This window comes from Malus domestica, chromosome 09, assembly GCF_042453785.1.
Source record: "Malus domestica chromosome 09, GDT2T_hap1".
Classification (NCBI taxonomy): Eukaryota; Viridiplantae; Streptophyta; class Magnoliopsida; order Rosales; family Rosaceae; genus Malus; species Malus domestica.
The window spans coordinates 8,441,248-8,457,441 of NC_091669.1; the positions used below are offsets into that span (position 1 = coordinate 8,441,248).

Consider the following 16,194-nt stretch of genomic DNA (forward strand, 5'->3'; position numbering starts at 1 on the left):
ACAAGGATGAAGCGTGAACAAAAGAAAACCACACATTTTAGTTTCATTGAAAACCACTTATTTTGTTATCATTATCTATAAACACAAATTTTTAGTTGCCAGAAATTTTGTGTTATTGAAATTATGGTTATTTCTTGACGTGACAGATTTTCTTTTTGATTTGGCATATGCTAGTTGATTCATTATGTCTGACGCAATCAGCTCATGGCATTCACAAAAGCTTAGAAACCATCAAACGTCATGTATGTTATCATTTTAGATGTTATAATACGGGTGAACGACATTATTCATATGTCATGGACCTGAGATAAAGTTTCAATATATAAATGTTATAATACAAGTAGATTAGTAACACCAGGTGGTGGTGTGACTCACACTGAAAAATACTAGTCTGTTACGTTTGTTTGGTTGTTTTATATGCATTTGTCTACTATAAACAATAAAACCTGTGAAAGTTATTGCATTCACAGACACCTTAGCTTCAAATGGAAAATCCTTGGACCATTATACTTGTTGTGGCTCTACTTTGGGTTTCAGTAGTTGCAGCAACAAGAACTAAGCTGCAATCCATCGAAAATGTCGATGGCGGCATTTGCAAATCAATGTTGGAGACACAGGGCTATACTTGCCAAGAACATAAAGTAAGCATCAGAAAGTGCATGCCTTACTTTTTCAGCTTATGTCATGGGAAAAAGATCAATTTTTTTATTGTGTTTTTTCATGAAATTTATGATGAGTTTCAGGTAACAACTGAAGACGGTTACATCCTCGGCTTGCAGAGAATTCCAATGGGACGGTCTGGTGACGAAACACCAAACAAGAAGCCTGTTCTGTTACAACATGGGCTCTTAGTGGTTTTCATCTAAGCGCCATATTTTTGAGCATTCATATACATACACATACACATATAGAAGACAAACATGCATGAACTAATTAAAGAACAACTGTGTGTGAAAAACAGGATGCTTCAGCATGGCTACTCAATCCGCCGGATCAAGCTTTGGCATTTATCTTGGCAGACAATGGTTTTGATGTATGGCTTGCTAACACTCGCGGAACAAATTCTAGTCGTGGACATACATCACTTACTCCTAATGATCCGGTTAGCTTTGCCTTATCAAATGTTGATCACATCATGCCATCTGCGGATCATAATCTTTTACTGAAACATATTGTATTTTCTATAAAGTATAGGCTTACTGGGACTGGTCATGGGATGAATTAGCTGCTTATGATCTTCCGGCTTTATTCAAGTATGTGAACAATCAAACAGGACAAAATTTACACTATGTTGGGCACTCCTTGGTAAATATTCACCTAATATGCTTATATTTCAAGTTGGACAGTACTAGCGTCCAGTCCACAGTTACACCTCTTTGTCCACTCAGTTTTGATTAACATATTTTAACCATACGAATTTCATAGGGAACTCTGACTGCCCTCGCTGCCTTCTCCCAAGAAAAACTGTTGAACTTGCTAAGATCGGCTGCTTTGCTTAGCCCAATCGCTTACCTGGGTCAGATGTCCTCGCTGTTTATAAGGATTTTTGTGGACTTATTTTTAGCAGAAGTAACACAACTCAGTGACTGCTCTTTTGTTTTAAAAATATGGATTTTAGAAATTCACTGTTGCAAAAATGGAACAAACTGACTAAACTGTTGTCTTGTTTTATTTTACAGAAACAGAAATTGTTGGGTTTGCATGAAGTTCCAAACAGGTGAGAGCAACTTAAGCAGTTTTGCTTCAGTAGTAATAAAGGCACATGCACGCAGACAATAGCATAAACTTGCTTAAACTTGGTAATTTTTTTATAGATATTTTGTTTAACAAATGACAGGTGAAAAACGACATCTAAAACAGTTTTTTGTTCTCAAAATCTCAACAGTGAGACAAAAGAACTTGTGGACTTTATCTGCAATACACTAGGCGTTGACTGCACCGACTTATTTGAAACTATAACAGGTTATGAGGCCAAAAATCATTTAAACTGTTATGCAGGGCTTTAATTTCACGTGGGATTCACAATCTCAATAGTAACAATGTTAGGGTTCTTCATTCACACTTAATTTGAATTAGTTTTTTGCAACGCATATACAGGCCCAAATTGCTGCCTCAGTTCTGCAAGCAAGGCTGCTTTATTTAAGAACTTCCCCCGGTCTACGGCGACAAAGAACATAATACATCTGTCTCAGAGTGAGTCTCATTCATTTCTAGTTTTATCAGTAATGGCAAGTTATATAAGTTGTCATATTTGAATTCGGGAACACTAAGTTCCCAGAAGTCCTATCTAATTAACAAATTAATTCTTACAATTTTAATGTTTGGTCATATCGGTTTATGGATTTTGGATAGTGGTCAGGATGGGAACCCTAGAAATGTACGATTATGGTAACGAAGACACGAACATGGAACACTACAAGCAGCCTACTCCTCCTGTGTACAACATGGCAAACATTCCGAAGGACGTTCCTCTTCTCCTCAGCTACGGGGGGAGAGATGCGCTTTCTGACGTTAATGACGTGGAGCTTCTGCTTGACAACCTCGAAGATCATGACAAGGACAAGCTTGTGGTAGAGTACAGAGAGGATTATGCTCATTTGGATTTTATTATGAGTGTGAATGCCAATCAACTTGTGTATGATCCTCTACTGGCCTTCTTCAAGCTCCATTAATGTCATGTTTACTATTCCGTAATTGTTATGGAGGATTTGAATTCATGAGAGATAAAAGTATATGTGTTTAGGGTTTGAATTTTGTTATATTATTCTTCTCTCTAGGAGGCATATATATAATCATACATGAGGCCCTATAAATTAGGTAACAAGACTCCCGAAATATACAAAGAATCAGTCATGGAATCCTATTCTAATTACATTCCTAAATCATAAAGTTGACTCGCACCAACACTCCCCCTCAAGTTGGTGCGTAGATATCACTTAAGCCCAACTTGTCGAGTGAGTCTTGAAAAACCTTCACCGACACTGCATGAGTTAACACATCAGCTAACTGTTCTTCGAACTTCACATATGGAATGTCAATCAACTTAACGTCCAACTTCTCTTTGATGAAATGTCTATCCACCTCCACATGTTTTGTACGATCATGTTGGACTGGATTATTGGCTATCTCTCTTGCTGCTTGATTGTCATAGTATAACAACATAGACTCCCGAGGCTTAAATCCTATTTCGGTGAGAAGAATTTGGATCCATAACAACTCGCAAATCCCATGTGCTATACCTCGATATTCTGCCTCAGCTGTGGACCTAGCCACCACGTTTTGTTTTTTACTTCTCCAAGTTACAAGATTTCCTGCTACAAATGTAAAGTAGCCTGACGTGGAGCGATGATCGGTAATGTTTCCAGCCCAATCAGCATCAGTATACCCTTTATCTCCATATGTCCATGTTTCTTGAAAATTAATTCTTTCCCAGGTGCACCTTTCAGATAACTCAATATACGCATTATGGCTGCCATATGATCCTCACTAGGAGAGTGCATAAATTGACTTACAACGCTAACTGCGTATGCAATATCTGGCCTCGTAAGTGATAAGTAAATCAATCTTCCTACTAACCTCTGGTACCTCTCTTTGTTAGTCGGAATTTGATCTTGGTATATTGCCAGGTGATGATTTTGCACGATGGGAGTTTCTGCTGGTTTACATGCCAACATCCCAGTTTCAGAAAGAAGATCTAGCACATATTTGCGCTGACACAAGTAAATACCATCACGAGAACGAGCAACTTCGATTCCGAGAAAGTATTTCAAGCCACCTAGATCCTTCATCTCAAACTCCGAAGAAAGATACCTTTGCAATCTCTTTACCTCTTCTGTATCATCTCCAGTGACTACCATATCATCCACATAGATTATCAACAAAGTGACTTTACCTCCCATGCGTTTGATAAACAGTGTATGGTTTGCATTCCCTTGTTTATAGCCATAGCTTTTCATTACTTGGGTGAACCTCCCAAACCATGCTCTAAGTGATTGTTTGAGTCCATAGAGGGCCTTTCGAAGTCTACATACTTTTCCAGCTCCATTTGGTACTTCATATCCAGGTGGAAATTCCATGTACACTTCTTCTTCCAAATCTCCATGTAAGAAGGCATTTTTCACATCAAACTGTTTCAAGGGCCAATCAAAGTTAGCAGCTAAGGACAAAAGAACTTGAATAGTATTCATTTTTGCAATTGGAGCAAACGTTTCTTGATAATCAACTCCAAATGTCTGCGTGTACCCTTTAGCAACCAATCTTGCCTTGTATCTATCTATGGATCCGTCTGATTTGTGCTTTATGGTGAATACCCATTTACATCCCATCGGTCTCTTCCCATGTGTTAGTGGTACCACGTTCCATGTTTCATTTCTTTGTAAGGCCTCCATCTTAACTTCCATGGCTTCTATCCAACGAGAATCTTACAAGGCTTCTTTCACGTTGGTTGGGATCTTGACTCCAGCCATTTGATTCACAAATGCTTGATATTTAGGTGATAAACGATGTGTTGACACATACTGTGTAATTGCATATTTCACTTTTCCATCCAAAGAGAATCTGTCAGGTGGTTTACCATGGTTTTGCCTAGGAGGTAAGACATACGAATTTTCAATAATACTTGAATTATGAGAACATACCTCTTGGATATCCTCGGGGACATGGAGAATGAGGGTTATTATTTGCTGGATTTGCTGCTTCGATACTATCCATTTTCCTTCTTGTTGACCCAATTAATTCAGGCCCATTCATAGACTTAGTCAAAGGCTCTCCTCTTGGTCCACTGCTGCATTCTGCAGCCTGCTCACCAAAATCAGCCCGTGGGTCAGCACTTGGGCTGCCCAAAGACTCCACATCATGTTCTTCCCATTCAATACACGTATCAGTGCTTAGGCCGCTGTCAATGCATGGATTAATGCTTGGGCCGTTGCCTACGTTGGCATTTGGGTTGCTACCAAGTGTACTAGCAGCAAGCTCACTATATTCTTGGTTGATTTCAACCCTCTCATTGGACAGCTCCAGTGGCATATCAAACCACCTATATTCGTCTTGTATACTAACTAACTCCCCTTGACGAGTAGGGTGAGTTTGTTCAGTAGCAAAGAACATTTCAGTTTCGGAGAATGTGACATCCATGGTGACATATAAACGCCTAGTAGATGGATGATAACATTGGTATCCCTTTTGTTGGCTATTAAATCGCAAAAACACACAACGAATCGCACATGGGTCCAATTTATTACGTTGATTTTTTTGAAGATGCACATATGCCACACATAAAAAAAATGCGAGGTGATAATTGGAGAGAGGACAGAAGAGTGACATGATCCGTCAAGGCTGCCAAAGGGGTACGGAAATTATGAACCTGGGATGGCATTCGGTTCAGGAGATACACGGAATAGTGACAGCATCCGCCCAATATGTGTTAGGTGCCTGTGCTCCGATAAGAAGTGCTCGAGTAGTTTCCAAGATATGCCTATTCTTACGCTCTGCCACACCGTTTTGTTGTGGAGTTTGGGGACAAGTGGTCTCATGGACAATGCCGTGCTTCGTGAAAAACTGAGAGAGCTCTGAATTAAGATATTTTCCACCATTATTTGATCTGAGGACTTTAATAGGAATGGAGAATTGATTTCCAATCATGTTGTTAAATTGTTGGAAGATTGGACCAACATCACTTTTCTGTTTCATTGTATAAAGTCATGTCATTCGAGTGCAATCATCCACAAAGATAACAAACCACCGAAGACCTTGTTGTGTAACTATTGGTGAAGGACCCCATACATTAGAGTGAATTAACTCAAAAGGCACTATTCTTTTATTGAAACTCAAATGGTACGAAGTACGATGACTTTTTGCAAGAATGCAATCATTACAGTGGAAATCAGACTCTGAAATGCCACTAAATAACGACGGAAGTAATTTTTTCAAATAACCAAAAGATGCATGTCCTAGTCGACGATGCCATAACCAAATTGTCTTGGTCTTATTATTGTAACTGTTACGCACTTGATTGACTCGGCCTGGTGCCACATCCTCCACATAATATAACCCTCTCCTCTTAGTACCACACCCAATGATCGCCCGTGTTTGGATATCCTGAAGTAGGCAAAAAGTAGGAAACATTAGTACTACACAATCCAACTGTTCCGTAACCTGACCAACAGAGAGTAAATTATTTGATAATGATGGAACATGTAGTGTATTGTGCAAGGATAAAGATTGAGTAAGGTCTATTGAACCAACTCATGTAACGGGAGCAACTTCACCATTTGTCATGATAACATTCTCCTTTGGTGGGTCATATGGTGAAATAATGATTTATCGTATGTCATGTGATCAGTAGCCCCAGAGTCTATTATCCAGCCGGAATCTCGTTTAATGGATGCTATGAGTGCAGTACTGATGTTACCTGGATCCTCATCTGATATTTGCTCAATCAACGAGATCATCTGGTTAGTACTTTCCTTTGCTGCATGGTGCAATTTTTTTTCCACGTTATGGCCCATTTGTTTCTCCAAGCCGTGGGTTGATGTGTGGGGCCTAGGCCTAAAATACTTTGTTGCCAAAGCAACTTTCCCAAGGTTGCAATTGGATCCAATGTGGCCTGCTATCATAGCAGCTCCTCCATCCCCAGACTCGACCAGTTTGGCCTAGCCTGTGCGCTTCCCTTTGGCTTTCAACTGTTTTTTTAATTCCCAGTACCACTCTGGATACCCATGTAATTCAAAACATGTTTCTTCAGTGTGCTGTTTTCCATTGCAGTGATTGCAATGAAGTTTGTCCTTATCAATGTCTTCTTGAGTACAGTTCGAGCGTGGTGTTCCCGTGGGTGGTAGACGCATGGATGGTGATGGGGATTTGGTGACCATTGTCATAGAAGAGCTTGTTGTTATGGCTTTTGTCCCAAGCATAGTTGTCTTTCTTTGCGCTTCACGTCGAACCAAATTGAAGCACTCTTCAATCCCAAGAATGGGTTTTATTCTTAGGATTTCACTCCGGACTTGGTCGAAGCCATTGTCTAATCCCGCAAGAAAGTCATACACCCTGTCTTTTGAAAGCTCTTCCGTATGAGTTCGAAGATCAGCTGCGCAAACCATCTTGATAGGACGTCTTTTATCAAGATCTTGCCATACTCCCTTTAATTCTGTGAAGTATAAATTTACAGGACGACCATCATGTCTAGTCCGTGTAGCCTTGCATCTCAGTTCATAATACTGAGACTCGTCGGATCCGTCGTAAAACATCTGGGTCGCACTCTCCTAGATATCTTTGGCTGTCGGAAAATCAATGAAGAGACTCAACATGTATGGTTCCATGGTTTTCAACAGCCACCCTTGCACAATTGCATCTTCAGTGACCTACTTTGTGTAGCCTGGAGAGTGTTCTTCCACAACTGAAATCTTCTCAGTCAAATATCCATGCTTACCGAGGCCTGCAACATGGACTTCCATCATCTTTGACCAAACTTTAAAGTTTGTATCTATTTGTACCATACTTGACAAATCTCGAAACTACTGAGCACCAGTCAACGTTATACCGTCAAGGACCCAGAAGAGTTTCCCTCCAACCAGGAGGCCAATCACACCGCGACACGTGTCAACATCAGAAGCCAATCATAGAGCAACACGTGTCAACATCAGAAGCCAATCATAACACGACATGTGTCAATGTCAGAATGAAACTAGAAACTCTCTTTTATAAATAGAGATCATTCTCTCATAATATTTCCTAATGTCATTTGTACTAAATCATTCACTAGTACTCACTAAAAGAGAGCTTGAACCTATGTACTTGTGTAAACCCTTCACAATTAATGAGAACTCCTCTACTCCGTGGACGTAGCCAATCTGGGTGAACCACGTACATCTTGTGTTTGCTTCCCTGTCTCTATCCATGTACATACTTATCCACACTAATGACCGGAGCAATCTAGCAAAGGTCATAAACTTAACACTTTCTGTTGTACCAAAGTCCTCACTGATTTTGTGCATCAACATTTGGTGCCGTCTGTTGGAACGACACTTATTCCCACTTTTTTCAGCTTTGCCAAGCTGGTTTTCACCATTCGTACACTCTCTTTTGACCAGGCATCCCTTTCCAACATGGGGAGCGAAAGAAGCCATATCACACATAATGACACCCTTCTTGCACCTAGTGCGAAACAACGAAACAATGAAGGAAAGAGGGTTGCTCTTTAAGCTAAAGTCATGAGCTAGAAGCTCAGAACAACAAGATAGCAATGAAGAATGAGGTCATCCAGGAGTAGTATGAGAAGCTCTTTGAGACGCTTCACGAAACTAGGCGTACTCAAACACACGAACGCGTTACCCCTGTGGACATCAACCATCATCTGGATGCCTCTCAACAAGGAAGGTTACCTTTCTTCGACATGGGTATCCCTGATGAGGAGCGAGCTAATCATCAAAACATTGATCAACATGAGACTTTTCTCAACCTAGCTGCTTCGACCCGAAGCAGGAGAAGTGGATGAAGACACCTCATTGCAGAAAGGTTAGAAAGATCGAAAACCGTTTATCGTGACTGCCGAGACTTCCTAAAGCAATGTCAAAACAATCCCCTCCACATAAGCTCGAAGATCAATGACCCAAGGGTTTTTGAAAGACTCGGTCCCCTCCCACATCCCAGGCCGGCTACCAATTTAGGGATGGGGCAACAAGTCCTAGAGAAACACGAAGGTATACGGGACTCAGAGGTGTTTCGACATACATACCTTGAAAGTCAGTACGGCGAGTCCAGGGAAAAATCACATGCTCTTGATCAAACCTTCCTACTTCCAAGAGCAGATGGAGATTTACGAAAGAAAGCTCCAGTGGTACATGACTCCACTCAGGACCCTCTTGTCCTACAACTTCTTAAGGAAGTAAACAAGTTGAAGGCCGAACGACAAGCTGAGATACCTGATTGGAACCAACCTAGGCTTGGCCCTTTTACAAGGAGGATCCTCGACACCCTCCTCCAAGCAAAGACAAAGCAGAAGCTTGGCTTGCAACTCTATACTGGAAAGGAGGACCCGATTGAACACCTTAACTTCTTTGAGTCCACCATGGCATACCGGATGCACATCGACGAAGAGCGATGTCTTCTTTTCCCTTTCACCCTCTTTGGCGGAGCTCTAAACTGGTATTGCCGTCTTCCACCTAAGACGGTAGACTCATTTAAGGAATTGAGGAAACTGTTTGTTTCTCAACACATTTTCCAGACCGATTGCTTGCATTCTGCAAATGACTTGTACACTATTCGCCAGAAGCCGGACAAGTCACTAAGAGAGTATGCCGGTCGTTTTAGCCATGAGTATTCTCGCTGCGTTGAGGCAGATGACAAGACCGCCCTCAAGGCCTTCACGGCAGGCCTACATGATTGTTTCTTCAAGTATATGATCAATGCCAACACTTGGAAGACTTACTCTGAGGTGATGGCACATGCTTACAACCATGCCTTCGCCAAGGCAATGACATATCAAGGGAAACCCCTCACAGCCACCCCTTATCAACAAGTAGGGAGTGGAAGCCAGATCCAACCAAATGGGAAGACCTCGACCTTCCAAACGGCAGCGGTGCCTCCCCCTGCCTTACTTAATACTTTGCCAAGTCAACAGACATATCAATCTCAGGGCAAAATGAAAGATTTCCATCTTCACCAGTCTCATTTTAGTAAAAGAAGTAAGGGACACCACCGCGATAACCAAGGGTATCGCCACGATAATCCCCAACCCCAGGCAGTCAACACAGTGGGTCAAGCACGTGTCAAGACAACCCCTACCCCGAGGTATGAGGCATACACACCTTTGAACGCCACATGCGTGGCCATTTACCCCAGCATAGCACACCTGATACCGAAGCCAAAGCCGAGGCACCCGGATTACAAGTCCACGAAGAACACGGGCACATTTTGCTGCTACCACAAGTATAACGACCATGACGACGAGAAGTGTATCACCCTTCATGATCATATTGAAGCTTTGGCACGTGAAGGAAAAATTGATCAATTCCTCCTTCACCCTCCAAGGGGTAACCGTAACCAACGCCAGGTGAATGTGATATATTCCATAAGTGGTGGCACACCCATATCTAAATCTTCCAACAGGGCCATGAAAAATAGTGAACGAGCTTTAAAGTCTGGCCACCAAGTGTTTCACGTGGAAGATATCAGGGGAGGCAAGTATCAAAAGCCTAACTGGGATCTAATATGTTTCTACCCTGAGGAAGAAAGAGGTATCATCTACCCTTACAATGACCCACTGATTGTGGAAGCTCATACATCCAACTTTGAAGTACGACGAATCCTGGTAGATACAGGGGCTTCGGTCAATATCATGTTTGCTGAAGCTTTCAGGGCACTTAATGTAGCTGAAACTTGCTCGATTGCTCGATTTCCCCTCTGATAAGCTTCTCCGGTGATATCATGCAACCTTTGGGGAGCATACATTTACTTTTCACCATTGGTACAGGCCCTTACATAGTTACGATTACCATTAACTTCCTGGTGGTTGATTGCCCAACGGCATACAATGTCATCTTCGGACGCACATGCATCAATGATCTCAAGGTCATGGTATCCACACATATGTTGTTGATGAAATTTCCAACCCCCTATGGCAATGGCTACATCAGAGGAGATCAACTTAGTGCACGATCATGTTACAACACTTCGGTCAAGCAACAACACCTGCCTGTGCCCAAGGAAACCTTTTCTATAATGACTAAGTCATAAAAACTAGCCCAGACGAAGCCAACTTGGATCTTCACGGTGGCAACAGTCAACCCGACGATCTTCGAGATGACTCTTTCACCCAGCAAGCATAACCCATTGAAGAGTTGGAGAATGTCTCTATCTCAAAAGATTATCTAGATCGTATGGTGAAGATTGGTACCACCTTGTCACCACCCATTCGGTTGGCATTGATCTCTTTTTTGCAAGAGAACACTGAGGTCTTTGCCTGGTCATACGAGGACATGCCAGGCATCTCTCCATATATAATCTGTCATCGCTTAAGTATTGACCCCAAGACCAAGCCAGTGAGACAGAAGCAAAGATCTTATGACACTGAACGGTGCGAGGCAATGAAGGCAGAAGTTGAAAAACTCAAAGGCATAGGCTTCGTCCGCGAAGTCAATTATCCAATGTGGGTAGCAAATGTTGTCCTTGTTAAGAAGAATCCGACCAAGGAAAGTCTCCTGCTCCAAAAGGTCTTGTGGAGAATGTGTGTCGATTACACCGACCTAAACAAAGGATGCTCAAATGATAGCTTTCCTCTTCCTCTCATAGATAGACTTATATAATAGACTTATAGACTCTACGGCAGGGTGTGAACTCCTGAGCTTTATGGATGCTTACTCAGGATACAACCAAATCCTTATGAACCCTCCGGACCAAGAACACACAGCCTTCACTACTGACAGGGGACTATATTGCTATAAAGTCATGCCCTTCGGCTTAAAGAATGCAGGAGCGACTTATCAGAGACTGGTCAATTCAATGTTCGCCGAACAGATTGGGAAGAGCATGGAAGTTTACGTTGATGATATGCTAGTCAAGAGCAAACATGCTGACCAACACATCACCAACCTATCTGAAACTTTCACCATTCTGAAGAGGTATCGAATGAGGTCGAACCCCAACAAATGTGCATTCGGCGTAGGCTTTGGCAAATTTTTAGGCTTCATGATAAGCCAACAAGGCATTGAGGCTAATCCTGAGAAGATCAAAACAATCCTCGACATGAAGGAACCGGTAACTTCCAAAGAAATCCAGAGCCTTACTGGCAAGGTGGCAGCCTTAATTAGGTTAATCTCTAAGGCCACAGACAAATGTGCTCTTTTCTTCAAAGCACTTAAGGGAAGTAAGAAGTACATTACATGGACTGATGAATGTGCTAAGGCATTCAAGAACCTCAAAGACTACATGAGTAAAGCCATTTTGCTCTCTAAACCTGAGGTTGATGACACTCTCATTATCTATCTATCGGTATCGGCTTCAGCAGTAAGTTTCGTTCTCATTTGAAAGTATGGTAATGTCGAACAGCCTGTCTACTACGCTAGCAAGGCCTTACAAGATGCGGAGACACGATACTCTAACATTGAGAAATTGGCTCTAGCATTGGTCATGTCTGCTCGAAAACTTCGCCCTTACTTCCAAGCACACTCTATCATCGTGCTTACCAATCATCCTCTTCGACAGATACTCTAAAGTCCTAACACTTTTGGGCGAATGATCAAATGGGCGATAGCATTGGGTGAGTTTGACATCTCCTACCAACTAAAGCCAGCTGAGAAGAGCCAAACATTGGCAGACTTCATCGCCGACTTCACATATCATGTTGACATTGTTTCTACTCCTAAAGAAGTGGTTTCATTACCCTCGGAAGCTCAGAAAATAGAACCAACAGCCCCAACATGGAGTCTATATGTTGATGGCTCGTCCAACCAATAGGGTTGTGGAGCAGGACTAGTCCTTACGACCCTTGATAAAGTGGCGATGGAGTATGCTCTTCGTTTCAAATTCAAGGCATCGAACAATGGGGCTGAATATGAAGCCCCCCTAGCAGGCTTACGTTTGTCCAAACACCTTGGGGTTAAACGAATTGATATCTTTAGTGACTCCCTACTGGTGGTTAACCAAGTCACCAACAACTTTGACGCTAAGGATAGCTCCATGGCAGCATATCTAGCACAAACACAATTGTTGCTCAAGCACTTCCACTACTAGATCACACAAATTCCTTGAGTGGCAAACAGTCATGCAGATGCTTTGGCTCGCCTCGCCTCAGCGGTGGAAGACAAGATTGGGAGAAAAATTCAAGTCGAATTGTTGGCAGCACCAAGCACCATGGCTGCGGAAGTGTGTAACTTACAATAGGGGGATAGTTGGATTACCCCAATTTATAAATTCATTGCTCATGGCACCCTTCCAAATGACAAAGTCCAAGCTAAGCAGATTCGATACAAGGCTACTCGTTACTTGATCATTAATGACCAACTCTACAACCGGGGTTTTAACATACCATACCTAAGATGCCTTACGCCCACAGAGGCAGAAACTGTCATTCGGGAAATACATGAAGGAGTCTGCGAAGATCATGCTGGATCTCGATCCCTAGCACACAAGGCTTTTCGCCAAGGATATTACTGGCCAACACTCCACCAAGATGCCATCAGAATATCCCGCTCATGTGATAAGTGTCAACGCTACGTAATTATTCCCCACTTCTCTCCCGAGCCGCTCACTCCTATGATCAGCCCTTGGCCCTTCATCCAATGGGGACTTGATTTGATCAGCCCAATGCCTGGAAGGGCAAGGTTCGCTATGCAATTGTTGCAGTTAGCTACTTCATAAAGTGGGCTGAAGTAGAACCCTTAGCAACCATTACTGAGGCAAAAATAGAAAACTTCGTATGGAAGAACATCCTTTGCAGATTCGGCATTCCCAATGCAATAGTCACTGACAACGGGTGACAATTCGACAACAATAAGTTCAGGATGTTCTGCTCTAAGTTCAACATCAACTTATGTTTTGCCTCCCCAGCTCATCCCCAGTCTAATGAACAAGTTGAAACCATCAACAAAATAATCAAGCGAACTTTGAAAACCAGCTTGGACAAGGCTAAAGGTTGTTGGCCAAAATTTGTACCCCAAGTTCTTTGGTCATACCGCACTTCGTATCGGACATCAACAGGAGAAACCCTATTCTTACTTGCCCTTGGTACAGAGGCAGTTGTCCCAGTTGAGCTTGAGCAAGCAACGTTCTGAGTCCAGAACTACGTGCAAAGCGAAAATGACAAACAACTTACCCTTAACTTAAATCTAGTCGAGGAACACAGAAACCAGGCTCACTTGAGGAATGTCGCCTACAAGCAGCGCATCTCCAATTACTATGACTCAAGGGTCAAACCTCGTTCTTTCAAAGTGGGGGACTGGGTATTGAAGAAAAGATTACTCTGCGACAAAGTCCCGAGTGAAGGAACACTTAGTCCAAACTGGGATGGACCGTTTGAAGTTGTTAGCATCAATCGCCCTGGCTCCTACAAGCTTAGAAGCTTCGATGGCAAGACCCTTGGCCATCCATGGAAAGCTGATCATTTGAAGTACTATTACAAGTAAACTCACATTGTACAAGTGTTAAGCTTCAGCCGTTCGGCATCCTATGTAAAGAAGACTATTTGGCATGAATTCAATAAAGAGGTGATTTAGACAACTCGGTCCTAATCCTCTTACATTCCTAGCAATGAAACACTCGGGTTCAAAGCTTCAACATGAATGCTTCCAACATGAAAAAAAGTCTAAGTATATGTCAACAAGACTATACAAATAAACGAACAGCTTCACAGTATATTCGTTCAATCATACATTCCAACATATTCATATATAAGCCAACTGTGCTTTGAAAGGGTTCAACATACTTTGTGTTATTCGACACTTGCTACAATGTGCCTAGACACCTTGCCCTTATTCTTACCAACCAGGTGATGAAATGTGAAGAAGGAACTCATCTTCATGCCACCAACCAGATGATGAAATGTATAACCCGTACTCTCTTTCATGCCACCAACTAGGTGATGAAATGTACAACCCGTACTCTAATATCATTTGGTAACTTGCCACTCATGCCACCAACCAGGTGAAGAAGGAACTCATCTTCATGCCACCAACCAGGTGATGAAATGTACAACCCGTACTATCCTTCATGCCACCAACCAGGTAATGAAATGTACAACCTGTACTCTAATATTATTTGGCAACTTGCTATTTATGCCACAAACTAGGTGATGAAATGTACAACTCGTACTCTAATATCATTTGGCAACTTGCCACTCATGCCACCAACCAGGTGAAGAAGGAACTCATCTTCATGTCACCAACTAGGTGATGAAATGTACAACCTGTACTCTCCTTCATGCCACCAACCAAGTGATGAAATGTACAACCTGTACTCTAATATCATTTGGCAACTTGTCATTCATGCCACCAACAAGGGGAAGAAGGAACTCATCCTCGTGCCACCAACCAGGTGATGAAATGTGATGAAAGGTTATGAAGGAACTCAACTTTGTACCACCAACCAAGTGATGAAAGCAACTCACCATTCATTCCACTTACCAGAAGACGAGTGGTACAACTTGTACATGTGAACTCCTAGCATTCACAAATAATAAAAAACCCTCAAGCTTGACAACTCAACTAGGGAAACACTTATGCCCAACAAAAGTTATAGTCACCAACAAAGTCTTATTGCAAGCCAACAACAACTTTAGTGCATGGCATACAAAGATCAAGCTATTCAGCCCTCTTGTATCTGCTTCAAACATTTCCCCTCTATAACAATGCAAACACTACAACTCGTAGAAAGCTTCACACACTCTTGATCAAAACAGTGTGAAGCAAAACCAATTTATGGTGCCAACAAGAGCTTCATCAAAGGAGTTCAACCACAATTCTCAAAAGCTTCACACACTCTTAATCAAGACAGTGTGAAGAAAAACCAATTTATGGTGCCAACAAAAGCTTCATCAATGGAGGGCAACCATAATTCTCAAAAGTTTCACACACTCTTGATTAAGACAGTGTGAAGCAAAACCAATTTATGGTGCCAACAAGAGCTTCATCAAGGGAGTTCAACCACAATTCTCAAAAGCTTCACACACACTTGATCAAGACAGTGTGAAGCAAAACCAATTTATGGTGCCAACAAGAGCTTCATCAATGGAGGGCAACAACAATTTTCAAAAGCTTCACACACTCTTGATCAAGATAGTGTGAAGCAAAACCAATTTATGGTGCCAACAAAAGCTTCATCAATGGAGGGCAACTACAATTCTCAAACCTTCGAAACAAATTCAAGACTGTTCGAAGCAAATTCAATTTATATGGTTCATCCAAACCTTATACTACTACAAGGTGTGGCTTGCATCACAATCTCTTGCTCAACAATGTAGAAGTAAAATTTGTATATGTTGTCTCTCCCACATTTTCAAATTTCTAGTTTCCCAAAAAAAAAAAAAAAAAAAAAAAAAAAGGAAATTCAACAAAGCTTCATCAATGGAGGACAACTACAAATTCTCAAAAACTTCACACTATCTTGATCAAGATAGTGTGAAGCAAAATCAATTCATAGTACCCAACAAAAGCTTCACCCATAAAAGCTTCACCAACAAAAGCTTCAACTCCAAAGCTTCACCAA

At 41.8% G+C, this 16,194-nt stretch overlaps 2 protein-coding genes across 3 annotated transcripts; one reads left to right on the forward strand and one right to left on the reverse strand.

Annotated features, from left to right (window-relative positions):
* Positions 1–354: 354 nt before the first annotated feature.
* Positions 355–2,751, forward strand: LOC103421684 (triacylglycerol lipase 2-like). Of its 2 annotated transcripts, none has more exons than XM_070805556.1 (9): positions 355–641; positions 744–854; positions 962–1,102; positions 1,195–1,305; positions 1,426–1,569; positions 1,680–1,717; positions 1,886–1,962; positions 2,098–2,193; positions 2,360–2,751. In XM_070805556.1, exons 1-9 carry the CDS (start codon positions 486–488, stop codon positions 2,371–2,373), a joined length of 888 nt encoding a protein of 295 aa, XP_070661657.1. In that variant the 5' UTR covers positions 355–485; the 3' UTR covers positions 2,374–2,751. The 2 variants fall into 2 exon arrangements, with proteins under 2 accessions (XP_070661657.1, XP_070661656.1); XM_070805555.1 differs by having other exon boundaries at positions 357–641; positions 2,353–2,751.
* A 3,899-nt stretch (positions 2,752–6,650) lies between these two features.
* Positions 6,651–7,244, reverse strand: LOC139187751 (uncharacterized). Its single transcript, XM_070804330.1, has one exon. It carries the CDS (start codon positions 7,242–7,244, stop codon positions 6,651–6,653), a length of 594 nt encoding a protein of 197 aa, XP_070660431.1.
* Between the last annotated feature and the right edge of the window lie 8,950 nt (positions 7,245–16,194).

Excerpts from the sequence above, each read along its gene's own strand:
- LOC103421684 (XM_070805555.1), top strand. The coding sequence starts at position 486 with ATGGAAAATCCTTGGACCATTATACTTGTTGTGGCTCTACTTTGGGTT. Across the intron at positions 1,306-1,425 it reads ACTATGTTGGGCACTCCTTG|GGAACTCTGACTGCCCTCGC; the intron begins GTAAATATTCAC and ends CGAATTTCATAG. Across the intron at positions 1,718-1,885 it reads TTGCATGAAGTTCCAAACAG|TGAGACAAAAGAACTTGTGG; the intron begins GTGAGAGCAACT and ends AAATCTCAACAG.
- LOC139187751 (XM_070804330.1), bottom strand. The coding sequence starts at position 7,244 with ATGTTTTACGACGGATCCGACGAGTCTCAGTATTATGAACTGAGATGC.